General features: G+C 39.3%; 5 protein-coding genes across 5 annotated transcripts in view; 3 read left to right on the top strand and 2 right to left on the bottom strand.

Moving 5' to 3' along the window:
* The first annotated feature begins 1,619 nt into the window (after positions 1-1,619).
* LOC121876942 (keratin, type I cytoskeletal 10-like) lies at positions 1,620-2,752 on the top strand. The gene is made up of 2 exons (XM_042382523.1): positions 1,620-1,667; positions 2,138-2,752. The coding sequence occupies exons 1-2, from the start codon at positions 1,665-1,667 to the stop codon at positions 2,630-2,632; spliced, it is 498 nt and encodes a 165-aa protein (XP_042238457.1). The 5' UTR covers positions 1,620-1,664; the 3' UTR covers positions 2,633-2,752.
* Positions 2,753-6,958: 4,206 nt separating this feature from the next.
* LOC121876944 (ctenidin-3-like) lies at positions 6,959-7,682 on the top strand. Its single transcript, XM_042382525.1, has 2 exons — positions 6,959-7,003; positions 7,164-7,682. Exons 1-2 carry the CDS (start codon positions 6,959-6,961, stop codon positions 7,584-7,586), a joined length of 468 nt encoding a protein of 155 aa, XP_042238459.1. The 3' UTR covers positions 7,587-7,682.
* Positions 7,683-9,514: 1,832 nt separating this feature from the next.
* LOC121876941 (keratin, type I cytoskeletal 10-like) lies at positions 9,515-10,485 on the bottom strand. The gene is made up of 2 exons (XM_042382521.1): positions 10,438-10,485; positions 9,515-10,129 (listed from the first exon to the last, which is right to left on the bottom strand). The coding sequence occupies exons 1-2, from the start codon at positions 10,438-10,440 to the stop codon at positions 9,635-9,637; spliced, it is 498 nt and encodes a 165-aa protein (XP_042238455.1). The 5' UTR covers positions 10,441-10,485; the 3' UTR covers positions 9,515-9,634.
* A 3,030-nt stretch (positions 10,486-13,515) lies between these two features.
* Positions 13,516-14,296, bottom strand: LOC121876943 (keratin, type I cytoskeletal 10-like). Its single transcript, XM_042382524.1, has 2 exons — positions 14,190-14,296; positions 13,516-14,030 (listed from the first exon to the last, which is right to left on the bottom strand). Exons 1-2 carry the CDS (start codon positions 14,232-14,234, stop codon positions 13,614-13,616), a joined length of 462 nt encoding a protein of 153 aa, XP_042238458.1. The 5' UTR covers positions 14,235-14,296; the 3' UTR covers positions 13,516-13,613.
* Positions 14,297-21,623: 7,327 nt separating this feature from the next.
* LOC121876948 (keratin, type I cytoskeletal 10-like) overlaps positions 21,624-22,322 on the top strand; it is a 730-nt gene continuing 31 nt past the window's right edge. The window contains exons 1-2 of the mRNA XM_042382530.1: positions 21,624-21,667; positions 21,818-22,322. The exon at positions 21,818-22,322 is cut by the window's right edge and continues 31 nt beyond it. Coding sequence (XP_042238464.1) covers positions 21,665-21,667; positions 21,818-22,267 — 453 coding nt within the window. The 5' untranslated portion in view covers positions 21,624-21,664 and the 3' untranslated portion in view covers positions 22,268-22,322. The remainder of the gene's footprint in view (positions 21,668-21,817) is intronic.

The raw sequence follows: 22,322 nt of genomic DNA, 5'->3' as shown, positions 1-22,322 counted from the left end.
TAGAGGATAGTGATCTATATCCCTTCTTGAAAATGAGCATTACTTTCGCTATCCTCCAGGATTCTGGTACTACACCCGTTTTTAAGGACATGATAAACGACTTTTCTAAGGGCATACTAAACTCTTCCTTACATTCCCTTAATATTCTGGCAAGTATCTCATTGGGACCTGGTGACATATTAGGCTTTAGTTTGTCTAATTGCTTACTAACATCGTTACTAGTCACTACTATCTCGCTTAATTTATTTTCTTCACTATCTCTGTATACAGTCGTTGCCTCGGGTATCATGTTAAAATTTTCGGTGGTGAAAACTGTTGAAAAAATATTTATTCAGATTATTGCTCATTTCTCCGTCGTTATCAGTTAGGTCGCCGGTACCTGACTGCATTGGTCCAATCTTTTCTCGTGTTTTAGTTTGATACATTTGATAGAATCCCGTGCGGTTTAACTTCACCTCCCTTTCTACCTTCAGTTCATTATTCCTCTTTGCTTTTCTTATCTCGGTCTTAACCCTACTGGCAAACTTTGATACTTTGAAGGGGCAGCTGAGAGCAGGGTATCACGCTTGGGGGTGAATTACATGACCTCACACAATGTACCCACACAGGGCGAGCTCACCTTACCTGGAGACCTGACGGTTAAGGATGCCCTGATCACGAGATCTGAGGTTGACGAGTTCCACAACAATTTAAATAATGAGTTACCTAATGCACAAAGGCAGAACAAACCATACAGAAAACTTAGATCAAACAACAATGACCCCAAATAGATAAATAATTATTTAAAGAATAATATTGGACAAAGAAAGGCTATAGGTAGGAGAATAATAATCTCGGAGGTAAACTTCACCACGATATATTCTTCTACCTATAGCCTTCCTTTTTCCAATAATATTCATTAAATAATTAATTATCCATTTAGGGTCATTGTTGTTTGATCTGAGTTTTCTGCATGGTATGTTCTGCCTTTGTGCATTGAGTAACACTTCCATGAGTTTTATGCTCCGCCATTCAAGTCTTTGAATGTCAGTCTTGATTGTTTGAATGACTGAGGACAATTTTCACCAATATTTTACGAAAAAATTAATACAGCCCATACACCACACTACTGTCAACGACGTATACAGCATCGATGTAACTGATCACCACGAGTCATATTAGGCACTACAGATAGATTTCTACGTATGTAATACAGCATTCTATTACGTAGGTTGAAATAACACTGGAGAGCACTACCAAGGTAATGAATGAGACCATATCAGGCTTACGATAGAAATATTACCTATCTACTGCTTAAAGGCTGGGGATTATTGGATGGCATCGTTATGACCTGACCTCTGAAGATGTCTTGAATAAAGACGAAAGCTGAGGTGCTCCGTTGTTTCCCTTTTCCCGTGTGATTTTATCAAGATATATATATATATAAGCTTATTGCAGTTTGTTTCATCACATATTCATATAATTATATACTGTACTGTAACTCTTATTAACGCTCTGAGTCTATACGAAAAAAAAAACTCACGATTCATCGTCGCGAAGTTCACGGACAACAGAAACGAAAGTCGACCTCGCAGCAGCATGAATGGCCCCAGAGTGGCGCTACTGTACAGTATATAAGACGCTTCACCAGTCTGTTTCACTAGGTTAACTCTTCTGTACCCGCCATGGTTAGTCTCTCTACTGGTGTAATATTCTTTGACTTAAAGAATATTCTCATAGCAGTCGTCTTTATTTACACTGTTCTGTTAGGGTTTACCTTAAAAACCTTAAAAAGACTATATACTGTATATATATATATATATATATATATATATATATATATATATATATATATATATATATATATATATATATATATATATATATATATATATATATATATATATATATATATATATATTGTTCTTTGAGTTTCCTTTACATGATTTTTTTCATTTAGAATTTCAATCATAATAATGTAACAAAGTGTCCACTGCTCGCATGTGGCTAAATTACTGTTATGTTCTTTATCTCTGGGCTCATATGGCTGATACCTTATCTTGCTATTGCATACCTTTAATTAAACTTTACAACTGTGTTAAATGTGATAGTGTAAGTGTTTCTTGTGTTTTATATGTTTATATTTTTTGTTTGGCAGAAGCTGCTGCTGATCACCGTGAGTGCTGCTGCCCTCCTGTTGGGGTCCTGTAGAGGAGACGGAGGCCACCATGGAGGTGGCTCTTCAGGTGGATTCAACACTTTCTCCAGAGGAGGAGGTTTAGGAGGATTTTCCGGTGGAGGAATCTCCAGTGGACGCTATGGAGGAAGTTTAGGTCGAGGATTTGGGGGTCAGGGTGGTCTCGGCGGCGGCTCTATCATCCACGCACAGTCTAGCTTCCCCAGCGGAGGTAGAGGTTTCTCCAGTGGAGCTGGCTTCTACGGCGGTGGCTCACACAGAGGTTTCTCCAGTGGAGGTAGCAGCTTCGGTGGTGGTTCACACGGTTTCTCCAGTGGAGGCAATGGCTTCGGCTCCTTCGGCGGCAGTCTCGGAGGATCCCACGGAGGTCGTGGTGGTGCGTCCTCCGGGAGATTCGTTGGATCCTCAATTGGTGGTAGAAACTTTGGTAGCCGTTCTTATGGCTATGGAAAATAAGCGATGTTTACCTAAGAAAGTTAAGAACTACCAAAATAAAAACAGGATGGCTGCCAAAATTACATGAAATCATTTTATAAATTCCTGGTATGTCGACCATGAATAAATCTTTAACTGAAACTAATGGATGATTTGTTACCCCAAGTTATACAATTGTTCTTTATGGTGTTTCTAAAACACTTTTTTCTATGAGTGAACAAGTACAAGTTACCCGAGTTCCACTTGATGTAATTAACAAGCAAATTTTATCCAAATTGGTCAATATTTAGGGAGTTGCACAATATGTAAGCTTTAATACCGATGCCTAATGTAAAATGGGCAAATTACACCCATTTCCCTCATTGGTAACCGAAGAGGATACTGAAGAACTTCTGGGAGTTTCTGCTGCTACTGACGGCACTGGGGAACAGGTAGCTGTAACTGTCATGAAGGGAGTCAGAGGAGGTGGAGTGGAACCAAGAATTAGGGCAGGACACAAATGCATTACAGGAGGATCTAAATAAACTACAGGGATGGTCTGAAAAATGGCAAATGAAATTCAACACCAGCAAGTGCAGCGTACTTAATATTGGAAGAACAAACACTTATAATGTATACAGCCTTAACAACATCAACCTAGAGAAGTCGACTTGTGAAAGAGACCTAGGGGTACTTGTAAGCCCGGACCTACGGCCTAGAAAACGGTGAGTTAATGTTCGAAATAAGGCAAACAGAGTATTGGATTTTATATCTAGAAGTGTAAGTAACAAGAGTGCAGAAGTCTTATTGCAACTATATCTTGCGCTAGTCAGGCCGCACCTCGATTATGCGGTTCAGTTCTGGTGCCCCTATTATAGAATGGATATAAATTCACTAGAGTCGGTGCAGCGAAGAATGACAAAAATGATTCCGGGACTTGGAAACCTTCCATATCAGGATAGGTTAAAGAAACTTAACTTGCATTCCCTAGAAAGACGAAGAGTGCGGGGAGATATGCTAGAAGTATTTAAGTGGGTGAAAGGAATCAATAAAGGGGATATAAAGTTCTTATAATATCCGAGTAGGATAGGACTCGGAGCAACGGATTCAAGTTGGATAAGTTTAGGTTTAGGAGGGAGATAGGAAGAAACTGGTTCACAAATAGGGTGGTGGACGAGTGGAACAAGCTTAGCAACTTTGTAGTAAGTGCGGGAACTCTGGAAAGTTTCCAAAGGAGGCTAGATACATTCATGGATGATAGAGAGTGGAAGTAACTCTCGACAGGAGCTGCCATGCACAGGCGAACCGGCCTATTGCAGACTCCTTATTTTCTTATGTTCTTATGTTCTTATTAGTGGCATGGGATTCGATACAACAGCACCGAATACTGGGATCATACAGAGCGTCTGTATTCGATTTGAGGAAAAGCTAGGGAGGCCGCTGCTTTGGCAATTCTTAAAGATTCCTTCAACCTTAGCTATGGATTCCATTTGTTTGCTAAATTCTGCTGGGAGGTGATCAACCCCACAAGATTTATAATTTATTATTTTGCTCCAACAGCCTCAACTTATGTCTTCTGTTTCCGGAATTGGCATTTTGATTTTTTTTCCTTTTCATTTCTTACCTCTACTTTATCCTTATCATTGTATAGTTCTTCTACGTACTCTGCCCATCTATCTTATATTTCTTTTGCCCCAAACAGAATCTTATTGTTCCTGCCTTTAATTGTCCTAACCCATTCATTTCCATTTTCTCTGGTTCGTTTGTTTAATTTTTCTGTACATTTCCCTATAATTATACCTTCTGTCATCATCTTCAATTTATTGGCATTTCCTTTCTAGATCATCTTGTCTGTATTCCCTTCGAATTTCTTTGTTAATTTTTATTTAAGCCTCCCTTCGTTATCTTAATTAATTTTTCATCCACTTACTTTTAGTCTCATTCCTCCTATGTCCTTTAAGTTTTTCCCTAGTCTCTAACATTAATTATTTGTAATTATTAAAGTGTTGTCCTGGTCCTTGTTCATCAAAGTCATCCTCTAGCAATACTGAAAATCGATTTGTTTTCAATTTCAAATTCTGTCCCTGCCTCTGTTTTAAGTTTACCTAAATCATATTTAATTTTGTCCATAGTTTTCGTATATTTTTTTTAAAGTCTTAGCCTCAATAAACTCATTACTGGGACGTGGTCTGACCCACAACCTGCCCCTGGATAGGTCTTGGTTCGGGTTATTGAATTTTTTATTATTTCCAGAATTAAACTGTAATTAATTTGATTCCTGCCTATGTTGTTTACTCTGTCCTGGGGCGAGACCCAAGTTTACTACAAGAAAGTATATAAGTTCTACATAAATCTACGCCTCTCAGCGAGTACATCCACACACCCAACGATTCCCTATCATATAGGAGAGGCATTATCATGTATTTTATTCATATGACTTTCATGTCCGAAGCACCAGAAGTCTTACCATGGTATCAGGTGAAGACGCCTTGCATGCTATCTGCTTCGCCTCTCTTATCACTACCCTCACCCATCATAACATCCGCTTGTTGACGGTACGCACCCAAATATACGCGAAGATACACATTAACACAGATACTCGTTTACTTTCTCTTCTTGACAGATGTTGAATGTAGAACAACACTGCTCCTAATAAGTGATGAGGTACCCACACCTGTTAATAATATTGGTAGCTCCTTGTGGTCGGGTAAGGAAGATTAAATAAAAAACCTGACGACGTCATGATGGAACAACCTTCCATAGACACAGTCAAGCTGAATAATATTATTTCATATACTACTGAGTGCTTGTAAGCTAAGTGTCCACTTTAAGTGATGACGCAAAGTTTATATAGTTCATTTTTTCCAAAGAGACAAAACAGCGAGTGTAAATCTTAGTTTATCTGTAATCATGTAACTTCACTGTATAACAACCATTTAATACAGTTTCTATCCCCCTTTAACCCCGTAACACACCCACACCTGTTTTAGTGTCAGTGCATCCCAGGAAGAAGACTCCTGCTTTGGTCTGCTCACTCTGGCCTTGGCGACTCAACTTTTCCTCCTACGAAACCTGTTTATTTCTCTGATGTTTTATTTAAAAAAAAAAATCTTTGTGTTTTATGTATATTCCAGGTTTTGTTTCTTTATGTGAATAATATTAATTCTCTCACACTTTTTATGAATGATTGTCTAATACTTTATATGAGCCAACGAACTGTTTTGTGACCAAGGAATAATCTCTAAATATTGTTAAATTCCCTTAAAAATAATGCACATATCTTGCAAGTGACTCTATATGACTTAAGACGCCCTTCCCTATCTAAACAAGATTAACGTATACTTAAGGTGAGGTTAAATAAGGTTAGTCATTTATGTTTGTCATTATATTAATTTACCCGTTAGTCCCTCGGTAGAGACCACTTCAAAACTTCTCCAAAATAAGATATATTTCATTATTGCTATGTTGTAATTATACCTAAAATGCGTGACGGTGTTACTCATTGTTTGTTTTTTTCCAGCCAAAATTAAATGCAATTATATTTCGAATATAAATTTGAAAAAGTGCAAACAATATGAAGTGTTATTAATTTTCAGTCAAAAGTTTATATTTAACTGAACTCACTGGTGTTGAAGGAGCTTGATACGAAGATGAATCAATAATGTCACTAATGCAGAGAAAATTATTATGTTTTAGAACTATCACTACGTTGGGTAAATAAACTTTAATGTCAAAATTGAAGGCAAATGTGTTTAGGCTATATTGATGCCGAAAATGTTGTTATATCTATACGCATTTTAAGTCACATTATACATATATGTAGATAAAAGTCAGAGTATTAATTATTATCAATGAAATCGTGGATGCACATATATAGTATAATTACATCGTTATATATAATATACCTTACTAGTCGGGAATCGAACCCTAGACCTCTGCATGTAAACAGGGATCGCTACCACCGCTCCACAAGGTCAAAAAAGCAATCCTAAGCTTTGTTATATTCCACACAAAGCCTGTTCAAGTGTTCATCGTGCTCGTTAAGCACCGTGAACCTCCATTGGGATTGCCCGTGCCAACTATGTCTGCGTGCCATATGGACTGATGATATATATATATATATATATATATATATATATATATATATATAATGTTATAGGTCATGGATGAAGAGGAAGTATTATATAAAGAATTATCATGATCTGTGCTGAGGAAACCTCCTTAAAGGTTTCAACAAAATGATCACACACTCATCATGACGCATTTCACTCATGGTCATCAAGAGAGAAACACTACGATGACCTTGTGTCGGGTGAGGCTGGAGGTGAGGAGGAGGAGGAATGGCTGGGTATATAAGACGTCGACACCATGGCAGTCACAGACCACATCCAGTCAATCACTACTGATACGATGGTAAGACTAGTTCAGTTGGCAATATTGCATAAATATACTGTAATAAAGTATCATAATGCCTTTCATGCATGACTCTAAAGTGCCAGTCATGATTGTTATAATGTAAGAGTTTGATGAATGTGTTAAGAGTCTAACATATTTATTTTTTTCTTATCAAAAGAAGCTGCTGATGATCACCGTGAGCGCCCTCCTCCTGGTAGGGTCGTGCAGAGCAGATCGTGGCTACCACCGTGGCTCTGGAAGTAGAGGTTTCTCCCAAGGGTCCATCGGAGGCGGCTTTGGCTCCTCAGGAAGCTCCTTCCAGGGCTCTGGTAGGGGATATTCTGGTGGTCGTGGTGGTGGTGGAGCAACCATCGTCCGGGCCAATGGAGGCTTCGTTGGTTCATCAACTGGTGGTGGTGGTGGTGGTGGTGGTTATGGCGGCTCCTTCGGTGGCAACTCCTTGGGTGGCGGCTCCTTCGGTGGTGGCTCCCACGGTGGCAGCTCCTTCGGTGGTGGCTCCCACGGTGGCAGCTCCTTCGGTGGTGGCTCCATCGGCGGTGGCTCTTTCAGTCGCCATGGCAGAAATAGTTACGGGAAGTAGTAACTCCAGAGATAATGACACTAAATCATCTCGAAAAACAAAATTATTCATCAATACTTGTTGACCAGCAACTATAATAAAATATTAGACAAACAAGCCATACCATAATTTATTTCCCTTTTAATGTTTTAATGAAATGATGTGTGTGTGTGTGTGTGTGTGTGTGTGTGTGTGTGTGTGTGTGTGTGTGTGTGTGTGTGTGTGTGTGTATGTGTGTGTGTGTGTGTGTGTGTGTGTGTGTGTGTGTATGTGTGTGTGTGTGTGTGTGTGTGTGTGTGTGTATGTGTGTGTGTGTGTGTGTGTGTATGTGTGTGTGTGTGTGTGTGTGTGTGTGTGTGTGTGTGTGTGTGTGTGTGTGTGTGTGTGTATGTGTGTGTGTATGTGTGTGTGTGTGCGCGCATATATCAATCTAATAAATTTATGTCTTTCATTTTTTTTTCAATTGAAAAGACAAGAATATAAGTGGAGGTGAAACTTGTCTTAAGAGGACATAACAGTTTCAGATATAAACAACTCCTAAAACTGTAAGAAACACAGATGAAACACATTTCTCAACACATGTTGTTCCAGATATGAATCACTAGTTGTTGAAACCTTTGCTAGAAAACTGTCTTTTGTTTTCCTTGATGAAGAATCTGAAAACCTAACCTTATCCATTCAAACTAACCTTATTTGCTCAAAGTTTATCGTTGTCCATGATTATAATAATTATTGGTTTATGAAGCACAAGAGAAAGCGATTAAATTTGCTTTAAAACAATGCCAAACTCAGGTGATGATCTTCTGGAGAATATTTTATTATTTAGCTTCAGTGATAACAAGTGTTCACCGAATTGGAATAAATGATGGCTTTCACATGAACCCAGAGGATGAACTCGAGGCAGGTCAAAGATTACTCAATTTCTTATTCAGAACAACACAGAAATTCACCATCGTTCACAGTGGGCTCCAAAGACTTACTTAGATTTCTTTCGATATTTCCAAGAATATCCTGATTGGGACATTTGTTGCAGTAGTCGAGAGATCAATCAAATGGCATCTCTGGTATCTTTCCGAACAGGCTTCCGAAGCGAGCCATGGTGCAAAACCAGAGTCATTCAAAGCCTAAAAAGGGATTAAAGAGGGTGGAAGGGAAACTCATCAACATCAATGTCTCTCCCTTTGACTTTCACAGACCAGATGGCCGAAAAGATACTTTAGGAAAAGTCCCCCTAATGAAAATGTAGCAGAGTATCAAAAGCTCCTCATAATTCTCACGGGGATGATTTCCGTTCTGAAGGACATTGCTGAGGAATGACATCATCGTCCTCTTTTGAGTTTAAAATATTGATCAGAAACAAATAGTTCAACAAGGCTGGGATCTTGTTCGGCATTGTCGTACTTGGACTGATCAATTAATGGCCAGTGATTTTTTTTTACTCTTTGAAGAGGCTAATATCAGGTCCTGACGAAGCTCCATAGCTAAGGTTGAAGGAATCTTTAAGAATTGCCAAAGCAGCGGCCTCCCTAGCTTTTCCTCAAATCGAATACAGACGCTCTGTATCATCCCAGTATTCGGTGCTGTTGTATCGAATCCCATGCCACTAGTTCTTGGTTCCACTCCACCTCCTCTGACTCCCTTCATGACAGTTACAGTTACCTGTTCCCCAGTGCCGTCAGTAGTAGCAGAAACTCCCAGAAGTTCTTCAGTATCCTCTTCGGTTACCAATGAGGGAAATGGGTGTAATTTGGCCATTTTACAGTAGGCATCGGTAGAAAAGCTTACATATTGTGCAACTCCCTAAATATTGACCAATTTGGATAAAATTTGGTTGTTACTTACATCAAGTGGAACTCGGGTAACTTGTACTTGTTCACTCATAGAAAAAAGTGTTTTAGAAACACCATAAAGAACAATTGTATAACTTGGGGTAACAAATCATCCATTAGTTTCAGTTAAAGATTTATTCATGGTCGACATACCAGGAATTTATAAAATGATTTCATGTAATTTTGGCAGCCATCCTGTTTTTATTTTGGTAGTTCTTAACTTTCTTAGGTAAACATCGCTTATTTTCCATAGCCATAAGAACGGCTACCAAAGTTTCTACCACCAATTGAGGATCCAACGAATCTCCCGGAGGACGCACCACCACGACCTCCGTGGGATCCTCCGAGACTGCCGCCGAAGGAGCCGAAGCCATTGCCTCCACTGGAGAAACCGTGTGAACCACCACCGAAGCTGCTACCTCCACTGGAGAAACCTCTGTGTGAGCCACCGCCGTAGAAGCCAGCTCCACTGGAGAAACCTCTACCTCCGCTGGGGAAGCTAGACTGTGCGTGGATGATAGAGCCGCCGCCGAGACCACCCTGACCCCCAAATCCTCGACCTAAACTTCCTCCATAGCGTCCACTGGAGATTCCTCCACCGGAAAATCCTCCTAAACCTCCTCCTCTGGAGAAAGTGTTGAATCCACCTGAAGAGCCACCTCCATGGTGGCCTCCGTCTCCTCTACAGGACCCCAACAGGAGGGCAGCAGCACTCACGGTGATCAGCAGCAGCTTCTGCCAAACAAAAAATATAAACATATAAAACACAAGAAACACTTACACTATCACATTTAACACAGTTGTAAAGTTTAATTAAAGGTATGCAATAGCAAGATAAGGTATCAGCCATATGAGCCCAGAGATAAAGAACATAACAGTAATTTAGCCACATGCGAGCAGTGGACACTTTGTTACATTATTATGATTGAAATTCTAAATGAAAAAAATCATGTAAAGGAAACTCAAAGAACAGCGTAAAAAAAGACGACTGCTATGAGAATATTCTTTAAGTCAAAGAATATTACACCAGTAGAGAGACTAACCATGGCGGGTACAGAAGAGTTAACCTAGTGAAACAGACTGGTGAAGCGTCTTATATACTGTACAGTAGCGCCACTCTGGGGCCATTCATGCTGCTGCGAGGTCGACTTTCGTTTCTGTTGTTGTCCGTGAACTTCGCGACGATGAATCGTGAGTTTTTTTTTACGTATAGACTCAGAGCGTTAATAAGAGTTACAGTACAGTATATAATTATATGAATATGCGATGAAACAAACTGCAATAAGCTTATATATATATATATATATATATATATATATATATATATATATATATATATATATATATATATATATATATATATATATATATATATATATATATATATATATATATATATATATATACAGTGTGTCCAAAATAATTCAAAACTCTTTAGAATAAACAGAAAATCTAAAATGTTTATTCTGAAAAACGAAAACCCTTTCATAACCTCTATGCAAAACCTAAGTTAAAGTCAGACTCATTCTAAGTTTCTTCATAGCCCCACTCCACATTGCCTATCCCCCTCTTCATGAATAACGTGCATTACGGTATATATATATACAAAAGTGACCTCTCATACGACGCAGGAGGGTCTGTTTGTTCTGTGTGACCTGCCACCAGCCTTTAAGCAGTAGATAGGTAATATTTCTATCGTAAGCCTGATATGGTCTCATTCATTACCTTGGTAGTGCTCTCCAGTGTTATTTCAACCTACGTAATAGAATGCTGTATTACATACGTAGAAATCTATCTGTAGTGCCTAATATGACTCGTGGTGATCAGTTACATCGATGCTGTATACGTCGTTGACAGTAGTGTGGTGTATGGGCTGTATTAATTTTGTCGTAAAATATTGGTGAAAATTGTCCTCAGTCATTCAAACAATCAAGACTGGCATTCAAAGACTTGATTAACGGAGCATAAAACTCATGGGAGTGCTATACAGTATATCAGTAATGATTCCTTAGGATTTTTTATCATTTTCAAGTCTCACCAAACATATTATATATCATGTAAATGTGGGTGTGTGTGTGTGTGTGTGTGTGTGTGTGTGTGTGTGTGTGTGTGTGTGTGTGTGTGTGTGTGTGTGTGTGTGTGTGTGTGTGTGTGTGTGTGTGTGTGTGTACCAAAAATAATCGCCATTGTGAGGCAACTCCACGATGGCATGAACGCCAGTGTGCTGCACAGTGGCACCCAGTCTGAGTTTTTCCCATCCAAACGGGGGTAAAACAAGGATGTGTACTGGCACCAACTCTCTTTTCCATTTTCTTGGCTGCCTTCCTTACTCGTGCCAGTGCCAATTTAGCTGGCGAGATGGACATAGAGTACCGGATGAAGGGTCTTTTCAACATAAGACGACTTTAGGCAGGAACCAGGGAGTCGGCAGCTTCAATAACTGAACTTCAGTATGCAGACGACCTCACCCTTGTCGCTCACGTTCAACGCGACCTACAGAAATCCTGAACACTTCCTCAGATGCGTATGTACACTTCGGCCTTGAGGTGAATGTACGTAAGACTCAGATTCTCTTTCAGCCTGCCCCTGGTTCAGCCACACCTCCACCATCCATCCAGCTTAACGGTACTACCCTATCTAATGTTACCCACTTTCGGTATCTCGGCTCCGACCTGTCTACTACTGCGGACATCGATGAAGAGATTCTACATTGAATCAGATGTGCATCTCAAGCCTTTGGTAGACTCCGGTATCATTTTGTATCACTACCTCAGAGAGAATTTACTCTCAGTAACTACTTCCACTGTGACCCCCACCAATCACTGCTTGTATTATAACACCTAGATTGTTCATCACTCTTGGGAATGTTTCAAGTGAAATATTCCGAATAGATTATTTCGGTATTATAAAATCCGTGTGCCAAATATTGTTACGGATCAAACATATACTGTCTCCTTAAATTTAAGCTCTGTTACTGACTTTGTGAAAGTACTCGGTAGAGCTATGTCGCAGTGTAACTTTACCGAGAGTGCTCTAGTTAAGCTGCATCTTGAAACTGTTAGTGGTATTCAATGTTTTTCTCAATGTCGTGTTATAGATAGTAGTAAAACTTCACTTACGTCTTGTCCAGTATATTATTGGCACATACTATATTTTCCACAACTGAGGATGTAACGCGGATAGAACCATGATGTTTGTTTGATAAAAAAACAAAAACATCTATAATGCCTCATGCTTCGAACAATATGACACCCCTATTCTGTCACCTTAATCATGAACTTTAGCTACCATGGCGACTGTGTCTCATGGTTCTTTATCCTTTGCAGAGTCGCAGGGGATATAGTTGGATGCTGCGTACCTCATGAGTATGTAAACTTTGCCAACCCTCATGTTAATTGGGAGTTTAGCGCGTTCTTTCAACAACAAGAAGCACAACCACATATTACGTGTTGTTCTGAATAAGAAATTGAGTAATCTTTGACCTGCCTCGAGTTCATCCTCTGGGTTCATGTGAAAGCCATCATTTATTCCAATTCGGTGAACACTTGTTATCACTGAAGCTAAATAATAAAATATTCTCCAGAAGATCATCACCTGAGTTTGGCAATGTTTTAAAGCAAATTTAATCGCTTTCTCTTGTGCTTCATAAACCAATAATTATTATAATCATGGACAACGATAAACTTTGAGAAAATAAGGTTAGTTTGAATGGATAAGGTTAGGTTTTCAGATTCTTCATCAAGGAAAACAAAAGACAGTTTTCTAGCAAAGGTTTCAACAACTAGTGATTCATATCTGGAACAACATGTGTTGAGAAATGTGTTTCATCTGTGTTTCTTACAGTTTTAGGAGTTGTTTATATCTGAAACTGTTCTTTCCTCTTAAGACAAGTTTCACCTCCACTTATATTCTTGTCTTTTCAATTGAAAAAAAAATGAAAGACATAAATTTATTAGATTGATATATGCGCACACACACACACACACACACACACACACACACACACACACACACACACACACACACACACACACACACACACACACACACACACACACACACACACACACACACACACATCATTTCATTAAAACATTAAAAGGGAAATAAATTATGGTATGGCTGATTTGTCTAATATTTTATTGTAGTTGCTGGTCAACAAGTATTGATGAATAATTTTGTTTTTCGAGATGATTTAGTGTCATTATCTCTGGAGTTACTACTTCCCGTAACTATTTCTGCCATGGCGACTGAAAGAGCCACCGCCGATGGAGCCACCACCGAAGGAGCTGCCACCGTGGGAGCCACCACCGAAGGAGCTGCCACCGTGGGAGCCACCACCGAAGGAGCCGCCACCCAAGGAGTTGCCACCGAAGGAGCCGCCATAACCACCACCACCACCACTAGTTGATGAACCAACGAAGCCTCCATTGGCCCGGACGATGGTTGCTCCACCACCACCACGACCACCAGAATATCCCCTACCAGAGCCCTGGAAGGAGCTTCCTGAGGAGCCAAAGCCGCCTCCGATGGACCCTTGGGAGAAACCTCTACTTCCAGAGCCACGGTGGTAGCCACGATCTGCTCTGCACGACCCTACCAGGAGGAGGGCGCTCACGGTGATCATCAGCAGCTTCTTTTGATAAGAAAAAAAATAAATATGTTAGACTCTTAACACATTCATCAAACTCTTACATTATAACAATCATGACTGGCACTTTAGTCATGCATGAAAGGCATAATGATACTTTATTACAGTATATTTATGCAATATTGCCAACTGAACTAGTCTTACCATCGTATCAGTAGTGATAGACTGGATGTGGTCTGTGACTGCCATGGTGTCGACGTCTTATATACCCAGCCATTCCTCCTCCTCCTCACCTCTAGCCTCACCCGACACAAGGTCATCGTAGTGTTTCTCTCTTGATGACCATGAGTGAAATGCGTCATGATGAGTGTGTGATCATTTTGTTGAAACCTTTAAGGAGGTTTCCTCAGCACAGATCATGATAATTCTTTATATAATACTTCCTCTTCATCCATGACCTATAACATTATATATATATATATATATATATATATATATATATATATATATATATATATATATATATATATATATATATATATATATATATATATATACAGTATATATATCATCAGTCCATATGGCACGCAGACATAGTTGGCACGGGCAATCCCAATGGAGGTTCACGGCGCTTAACGAGCACGATGAACACTTGAACAGGCTTTGTGTGGAATATAACAAAGCTTAGGATTGCTTTTTTGACCTTGTGGAGCGGTGGTAGCGATCCCTGTTTACTTGCAGAGGTCCAGGGTTCGATTCCCGACTAATGAGGTATATTATATATAACGATGTAATTATACTATATATGTGCATCCACGATTTCATTGATAATTAATACTATGACTTTTATCTACATATACGTATAATGTAACTTAAAATGCGTATAGATATACCAACATTTTCGGCATCAATATAGCCTAAACACATTTGCCTTCAATTTTGACATTAAAGTTTATTTACCCAATGTCGTGATAGTTCTAAAACATAATAATTTTCTCTGCATTAGTGACATTATTGATTCATCTTCGTATCAAGCTCCTTCAACACCAGTGAGTTCAGTTAAACATAAACTTTTGACTGAAAATTAATAACACTTCATATTGTTTGCACTTTTTCAAATTTTTATTCGAAATACAATTGCGTTTAATTTTGGCTGGAAAAAACAAACAATGAGTAACACCGTCACGCATTTTAGGTATAATTACAACATAGCAATAATGAAATATATCTTATTTTGGAGAAGTTTTGAAGTGGTCTCAACCGAGGGACTAACGGGTAAATTAATATAATGACAAACATAAATGACTAACCTTATTTAACCTCACCTTAAGTATACGTTAATCTTGTTTAGATAGGGAAGGGCGTCTTAAGTCATATAGAGTCACTTGCAAGATATGTGCATTATTTTTAAGGGAATTTAACAATATTTAGAGATTATTCCTTGGTCACAAAACAGTTCGTTGGCTCATATAAAGTATTAGACAATCATCCATAAAAAGTGTGAGAGAATTAATATTATTCACATAAAGAAACAAAACCTGGAATATACATAAAACATAAAAGATATTTTTTTTAAATAAAACATCAGAGAAATAAACAGGTTTCGTAGGAGGAAAAGTTGAGTCGCCAAGGCCAGAGTGAGCAGACCAAAGCAGGAGTCTTCTTCCTGGGATGCACTGACACTAAAACAGGTGTGGGTGTGTTACGGGGTTAAAGGGGGATAGAAACTGTATACAGTGAAGTTACATAATTACAGATAAACTAAGATATACACACATACACACGCTGGTTTGTCTCTTTGGAAAAAATAAACTATATAAACTTTGCGTGATCACTTAAAGTGGACACTTAGCTTACAAGCACTCAGTAGTATATGAAATAATATTATTCAACTTGACTGTGTCTATGAAAGGTTGTTCCATCATGACGTCGTCAGGTTTTTTATTTAATCTTCCTTACCCGACCACAAGGAGCTACCAATATTATTAACAGGTGTGGGTACCTCATCACTTATTAGGAGCAGTGTTGTTCTACATTCAACATCTGTCAAGAAGAGAAAGTAAACGAGTATCTGTGTTAATGTGTATCTTCGCGTATATTTGGGTGCGTACCGTCAACAAGCGGATGTTATGATGGGTGAGGGTAGTGATAAGAGAGGCGAAGCAGATAGCATGCAAGGCGTCTTCACCTGATACCATGGTAAGACTTCTGGTGCTTCGGACATGAAAGTCATATGAATAAAATACATGATAATGCCTCTCCTATATGATAGGGAATCGTTGGGTGTGTGGATGTACCCGCTGAGAGGCGTAGATTTATGTAGAAATTATATACTTTCTTGTAGTAAACTTGTGTCTCGCCCCAGGACAGAGTAAACAACATAGGCAGGAATCAAATTAATTACAGTTTATTTCAGGAAAGTTTCAGAAATTCAATAACCCGAACCAAGACCTATCCAGGGGCAGGTTGTGGGTCAGACCACGTCCCAGTAATGAGTTTATTGAGGCTAAGACTTTAAAAAAAATTAAACGAAAACTATGGACAAAATTAAATATGATTTAGGTTAACTCAAAACAGAGGCAGGGGCAGAATATGAAATTGAAAACAAATCGATTTTCAGTATTGCTAGAAGATGAACTTTGATGAACAAGGACCAAGACAACAATTTAAATATTACAAATAATTAATGTTAGAGACTGGGGAAAAACTTAAAGGACATAGGAGGAATGAGACTAAAAGTAAGTGGATGAAAAATTAATTAAGATAACGAAGGGAGGCTTAAATAAAAATTAACAAAGAAATTCAAAGGGAATGCAGACAAGATGATCTAGAAAGGAAATGCAAATAAATTGAAGATGATGACAGAAGGTATAATTATAGGGAAATGTACAGAAAATTTAAACAAACGAACCAGAGAAAATGGAAATGAATGGGGTAGGACAATTAAAGGCAGGAACAATAAGATCCTCCCAGCAGAATTTATCAAACAAATGGGCAAGGAAGGGATAAAATGTTGACTATAATATGTAATTCTATATACTTCAAAGTAGACCTTCCCAGTGATTTAAAAAAATAAATATTTGCATTATTACCTAATAAGTCATTCCTGCAAAGTTATATTAAACATAATTTTTAGTAGAATAAAGTTGAGAATAGAAAGTGAGTTATCTGAATAGTAAAATGGATTTAGACAAGGAAAAAGAACTAGAGAAACTACGGGGTGTCCATAAATGATTACACTAAAAACAGTATGATCTCATGTTTAAATCGGGGTAATCATTTATGGACGCCCTGTATATGTGGTTTGAGAATTTTGAGTGAAAGGTCTTTAGAGATCCAAAGAAATTTGTACATCTGCTTTGTTGATTTTGAAAAAAAGGTTTTAATAAGGTAAAGCAAAATAAACTTATGGAAATCTTGGAAAAAAATATGCATTAAGGAAGAGAAAGTTAGATTTTTAAAGAATCCTTACTGGCAACACGAAGTTACAGTGTTAGCAAACAATGAATTTACTAATTGGTTAACTGTTAGACAAGGAATAAGACAAGGCTGTGTTCTTTCACCAACATTGTATAATATATATTCAGAATTCTTAACGAGAAGAGTTATAAGTGTTAATGAAGGACTAAAAGTTAATGGTAAAGTAATATCAAACAAACACCATGCAGATGATACTGGTCTTATCACAGACAGTGAAGAGGCATTACAAAATCTCGTCAACAGATTGCTGGAAAAATGTGTAATATATGGTTTAAGAGTTAATGGTATAAAGACGAAATAGTTGTTTTCAAATTGGAAATAAATCCTAAAATAAAAATTATGGCAGGCAACAGGGAACATAAACACGCGTATTTTTTATTTTTTTTTGGTATTTGGGAAGTAACATTAGCTGTGATGGTAGATGTACGGAAGAAATCAAAACAAGAATAAGTCAAGCAAAAAATAATAATTTAATAATCTAAAAGACCTGCTGCTGAAATGCTTTATATGGCAAGGACTATTGTATGAGTCAGAAGCGTGGACACTTTCAGCAGACACCAGAAAGAGGTTGGAGGACTTTCAAATGTGATGTTACAGGCAGGCGAATGCTTAGAATAAGCTACACTGTCCGGAAAACAAGTGAAGAAGTACTAAGGTTAGCAAAATCTTCAAGAGAACCAGTTTAAATGAACAGAAAAATAAAATGAGATACTTTAGTCATGTAATTAATGAAGGGATAATAACACAAATATTAATAGGCAAAGTTGCAATTGTGTGTAAATGAGGCAGAAAGTCAGATCATCAACCTGGGACTTGGTCACATATGGCAGCAGGGTCTACCATTAGACAACACATTATGCTTCCAATATCTTCCCAGGCGGTAGTACCTCCCTGTTTGGTAGGTGCCTACTACCTGCTACCTGTAAGGTACTGAGATCCCATAGTTTGACAACCAATTGTCAGCAAAAAACTTGGTTTTATTATCACTACTACAGAGAGGGAATAAATACACTGGGAATACTATAAAACGTATCTTTTCCGAAAGCACCATCAGTATTTCTCATGGGAAATATTAAGGTCATGAGAGGAAAAAATGATTTTCCAAGGGCAGAATGAGTTGACCATATCTGGGACTTTCCAACCAGGTGATTTGCTTATACGGATAAAAAAAATTAAGCTGTAACATTATTGGAGGGAAATGTCACGTGTACGTAGTGCTGAATAGAAATTGGGTTATATAAGCACAGTGAATGAAACCAGAGGGATATATAAATACAATAAAACAGTATTAGGTAATAACAGTACTGCAACATTACCAAATAAATATAAAGAAAGAATAAATCATACGTAACTATATATTAGGCAAGAATTATAGGATCAGTATGACGTTACTAGAGGTAAGAAATATTGGTAATAGAATATGAGGGGGGAGGATAACATGTTGTGGGATAATTGATAAACAGGTGAGAAAGTTAAGAATGAATATACAGATTTACAACGAATTCCTTGACACAATTCTGAGTAAAGGACAGCTCATACACCAGTTGATGGTGGAACACTACACGGCCACCATAACTGATGTCTTCTCTACTCTTATTAAATTGTATATGGTGTCTTGGGACCTCTCTCCCTAATAATGTGAGAAACCCATAAAAGAAAAATTAGGGAAGAAAAATTCCAATTCAAAATGCACAGACCTTTCCTTGCAGACTTTTCCTTGGTTTAAATTATGTTGAAACCCTTGTGTTAGCGTCTGGAGTTTTAACCACGAAAATACATATAAAAATATGCTTATACTCAATTAGAAGCACAAAAATTTTACCATATAGGAAAAACTTTATTTTTATTGCAACAATTTAATGAAAATTAGAGTAGGATGGGTTTTATGGGGTTATATTAGGTCAGGTTAGGTTTTCATGAAATTCTACATTCATATCTATAAATATGAAGTATATGGTCGTTTATGGTCAGTCAGAAGTGTCCAAGAAAGATAATTACATAGAAGTGTAGAAGTGATTGCTAATCGGCAAACACTGACCTGACCCAGTTGGTAAGACTAAAATAGGATGGTACAATATTATTTGCCATGGTAGTAATTTTCCCTACTTATGTGTAGCGATGTATGTTGAAAATTCGTATAGGAATCCTTCAGACCTCTACGTAGTAAACAACAAGGCTCTACGAGGTGATACCATCCTACAGTCGACCGAGGGAACAACACAGGGAGACCCCGTTGCAATGGCAATGTATGCAATAGGCCTATCAGTGCTCCAACAAGAAATAAAGTATGAAACAACTGGGGTCAAACAAGTGGCATATGCTGATGACCTCACAGGAGCAGGAAAAGTGGAGGACATCAAAAAGTGGTGGGACCTGGTAACATCGCGAGGTCCACAAATAGGGTACCACCCAAACGCCAGCAAATCCTTCCTCATCGTGAAGCCAGATCATTATGATCGGGCTGTGGAGGTTTTCGGCGAAAGTGAGGTCAAAATAACTAAGGACGGCCAAAGACATCTAGGCGCAGTAATTGGCACTACGGACTTCAAGACCCAGTACGTAGGGGGAAAGGTGAACGAGTGGGTTAGCGAAATCCATGCTCTATCGGAGATTGCTAACACAGAGCCACATGCGGCCTTTGCAGCATTCACACATGGAGTCAAGCATCGTTGGAACTACCTGATGCGTACCATCCCTGAGATCCGACCCCTCCTCCACCCTTTGGAAGAAGCAATCAGTGTCAAGTTCATTCCCAAACTAGTGAAACACCACGACTTAACCCCAGTAGAAAGAACACTTCTTGCACTTCCACCAAGACTGGGAGGGATGGGACTAACTAATCCAGAGGAGATTGCTGACTCTGAACATCAAAATTCACTTAAGCTCACGGCAGCCCTCACTGACCACATAATAGCCAGAATGCAACAGGGGAAGTGGACACCAGCAGTTAATAAGATCCGTAGATCCGTACAACAGATCGGCAGCACTGCCAAAATGACATGTTGCAGCAACTATTGCTGCAGGTTCCAGAAAATTTGACAAAAAAAGTAGCTATAGCGCAGGAGGTGGGCGCCTCGAACTGGTTAACTACGTTACCGATAAGGGCAAATGGTTTCAGCCTTAACAAACAAGAATTTACAGATGCCATTGCTCTAAGGTACGGTTGGCCAGTAGATGGTTTGCCCTCCCAATGCGTGTGTGGCTATTCCTATGATGGCGATGGCATGGTTTGCAAGAAGGGGGGCTTCATATGCATGAGGCATGCGAGGTAAGGGATCTCACAGCAAATATGTTGAAGGAAACCTGCCGGGACGTCATGGTAGAACCGACCCTCCTTCCACTGGATGGCGAGATCCTCCAACACAGGACTTCAAACACATCTAACGAAGCCCGTGTGGACGTCAGTGCTCGAGGATTCTGGACGCGGGGACAGCGAGCCTTCTTCGACATCAGGATTTTTGATCCCATGGCCGTTTGTCACCGTAACCTAGCTCTCGATGCTGCACATAGGAGGAACGAGAACGACAAGAGAAGGGCATATGGGGAGAGAATTCAAAATGTCGATCAAGGCAGCTTCACTCCGCTAGTGTTCACAACCTCTGGTGGGATGGGCCCAAGCGCAAGATGTTTCTACGCCAGACTCGCGGAGCTGATCTCCGAACAGAAGCAGCAGCCCAGAAGTTATGTCACAGCCTGGATGAGATGTCGACTGTCCTTCTCTCTCCTTCGGTCGGCTTTGCTCTGCCTCAGGGGAACGAGAGCTTCTGCCCCTACTCCGTCAACTGCTGCAGATATCGACTATGAGGCTACAGTCACCGAATGCCGCATCGATCTGCGGCTCAACTAATTTAACACAGATAGGATAGTTGCTTATGTATTAGGATATTTAATATTAAGGTAAATAAATGGTGGCGAAGGTGTGGCTATTGGGGGAGGCTGGAGGCCACATAAAAAAAAAGAAGTAGTAGTAGTAGTAGTAGTAGTAGTAGTAATAGTAGTAGTACTAGTAATGTCTTTATCAGTGAGGCTTAGGAAGGTATCTGCAACTGTTTTTGTGTGCATATCAGAAAAAGGACCAACACATTGTTGACCTTGTGTCGAGAGAGGGCAGGGGTGAGGAGGAAGCAAGACGGGCAGTATAAAAGGCGTCGACACCTGTACAGCAGCAGTCCACATCCAGACTACCATCAACTGATACCATGGTAAGACTTCTGTTAGTTGCACTCATGAATCACATATGATTACAGTACATGGTAATGCCTCCATTACATGAAAATAAAATTGAAACAAATATAATTAATATATGTGTGAGTATAATGACTTAATACATTATATAATATTTCTGTCCACAGAAGCTGCTAGTGATCACGGTGAGCGCCGCCCTCCTGGTTGGATCGTGCATGGCAGGTGGTTCCTACCATCATGGCACTAGAGGCGGATTTATCTCACACGGAGGTAACAGAGGCATCTCTGGTGGTATCGGATTCGACTCCCATGAGTTCATTGGATCACCTGTGATCTCTTCAGGAGGTCATGGTGGTTCCTACTATGGCTCTGGTGGTCGCGGTGTCAATATCGTTCGGGCCATTGGTGGCTTCGTTGGTTCATCAACTATTGGTGGCGGTTATGGCTCCAGGGGCCTTGGTGGCTCCGTCGGTGGTGGCTCCTTCGGTGGATCCATTGGTCGTGGCTCCGTCGGTGGTGGCTTCGGTGGACCCATTGGTGGTGGCTCCATCGGTGGTGGCTCTTTCATTGGTCAGAGAGGTTCCATTGGTGGTGGCCGTAGTTACGGAAGATATTAAGTTACTGAACTAATTATACTGATGTATGATATTTGATATTTTTTTTACTCTACAC

Source organism: Homarus americanus, unplaced genomic scaffold (genome assembly GCF_018991925.1).
Source record: "Homarus americanus isolate GMGI-L3 unplaced genomic scaffold, GMGI_Hamer_2.0 scaffold22920, whole genome shotgun sequence".
Classification (NCBI taxonomy): domain Eukaryota; kingdom Metazoa; phylum Arthropoda; class Malacostraca; order Decapoda; family Nephropidae; genus Homarus; species Homarus americanus.
This window is presented reverse-complemented; position numbering and strand designations above follow the sequence as displayed.

What these genes read in the sequence shown, in the direction of transcription:
- LOC121876943 (XM_042382524.1), bottom strand. Translation starts at nt 14,234, where the DNA reads ATGGCAGTCACAGACCACATCCAGTCTATCACTACTGATACGATG. An exon ending in CTATCACTACTGATACGATG is followed by an intron (nt 14,031 to 14,189) that starts GTAAGACTAGTT and finishes TCTTATCAAAAG; the next exon opens with AAGCTGCTGATGATCACCGT.
- LOC121876944 (XM_042382525.1), top strand. Translation starts at nt 6,959, where the DNA reads ATGGCAGTCACAGACCACATCCAGTCAATCACTACTGATACGATG. An exon ending in CAATCACTACTGATACGATG is followed by an intron (nt 7,004 to 7,163) that starts GTAAGACTAGTT and finishes TCTTATCAAAAG; the next exon opens with AAGCTGCTGATGATCACCGT.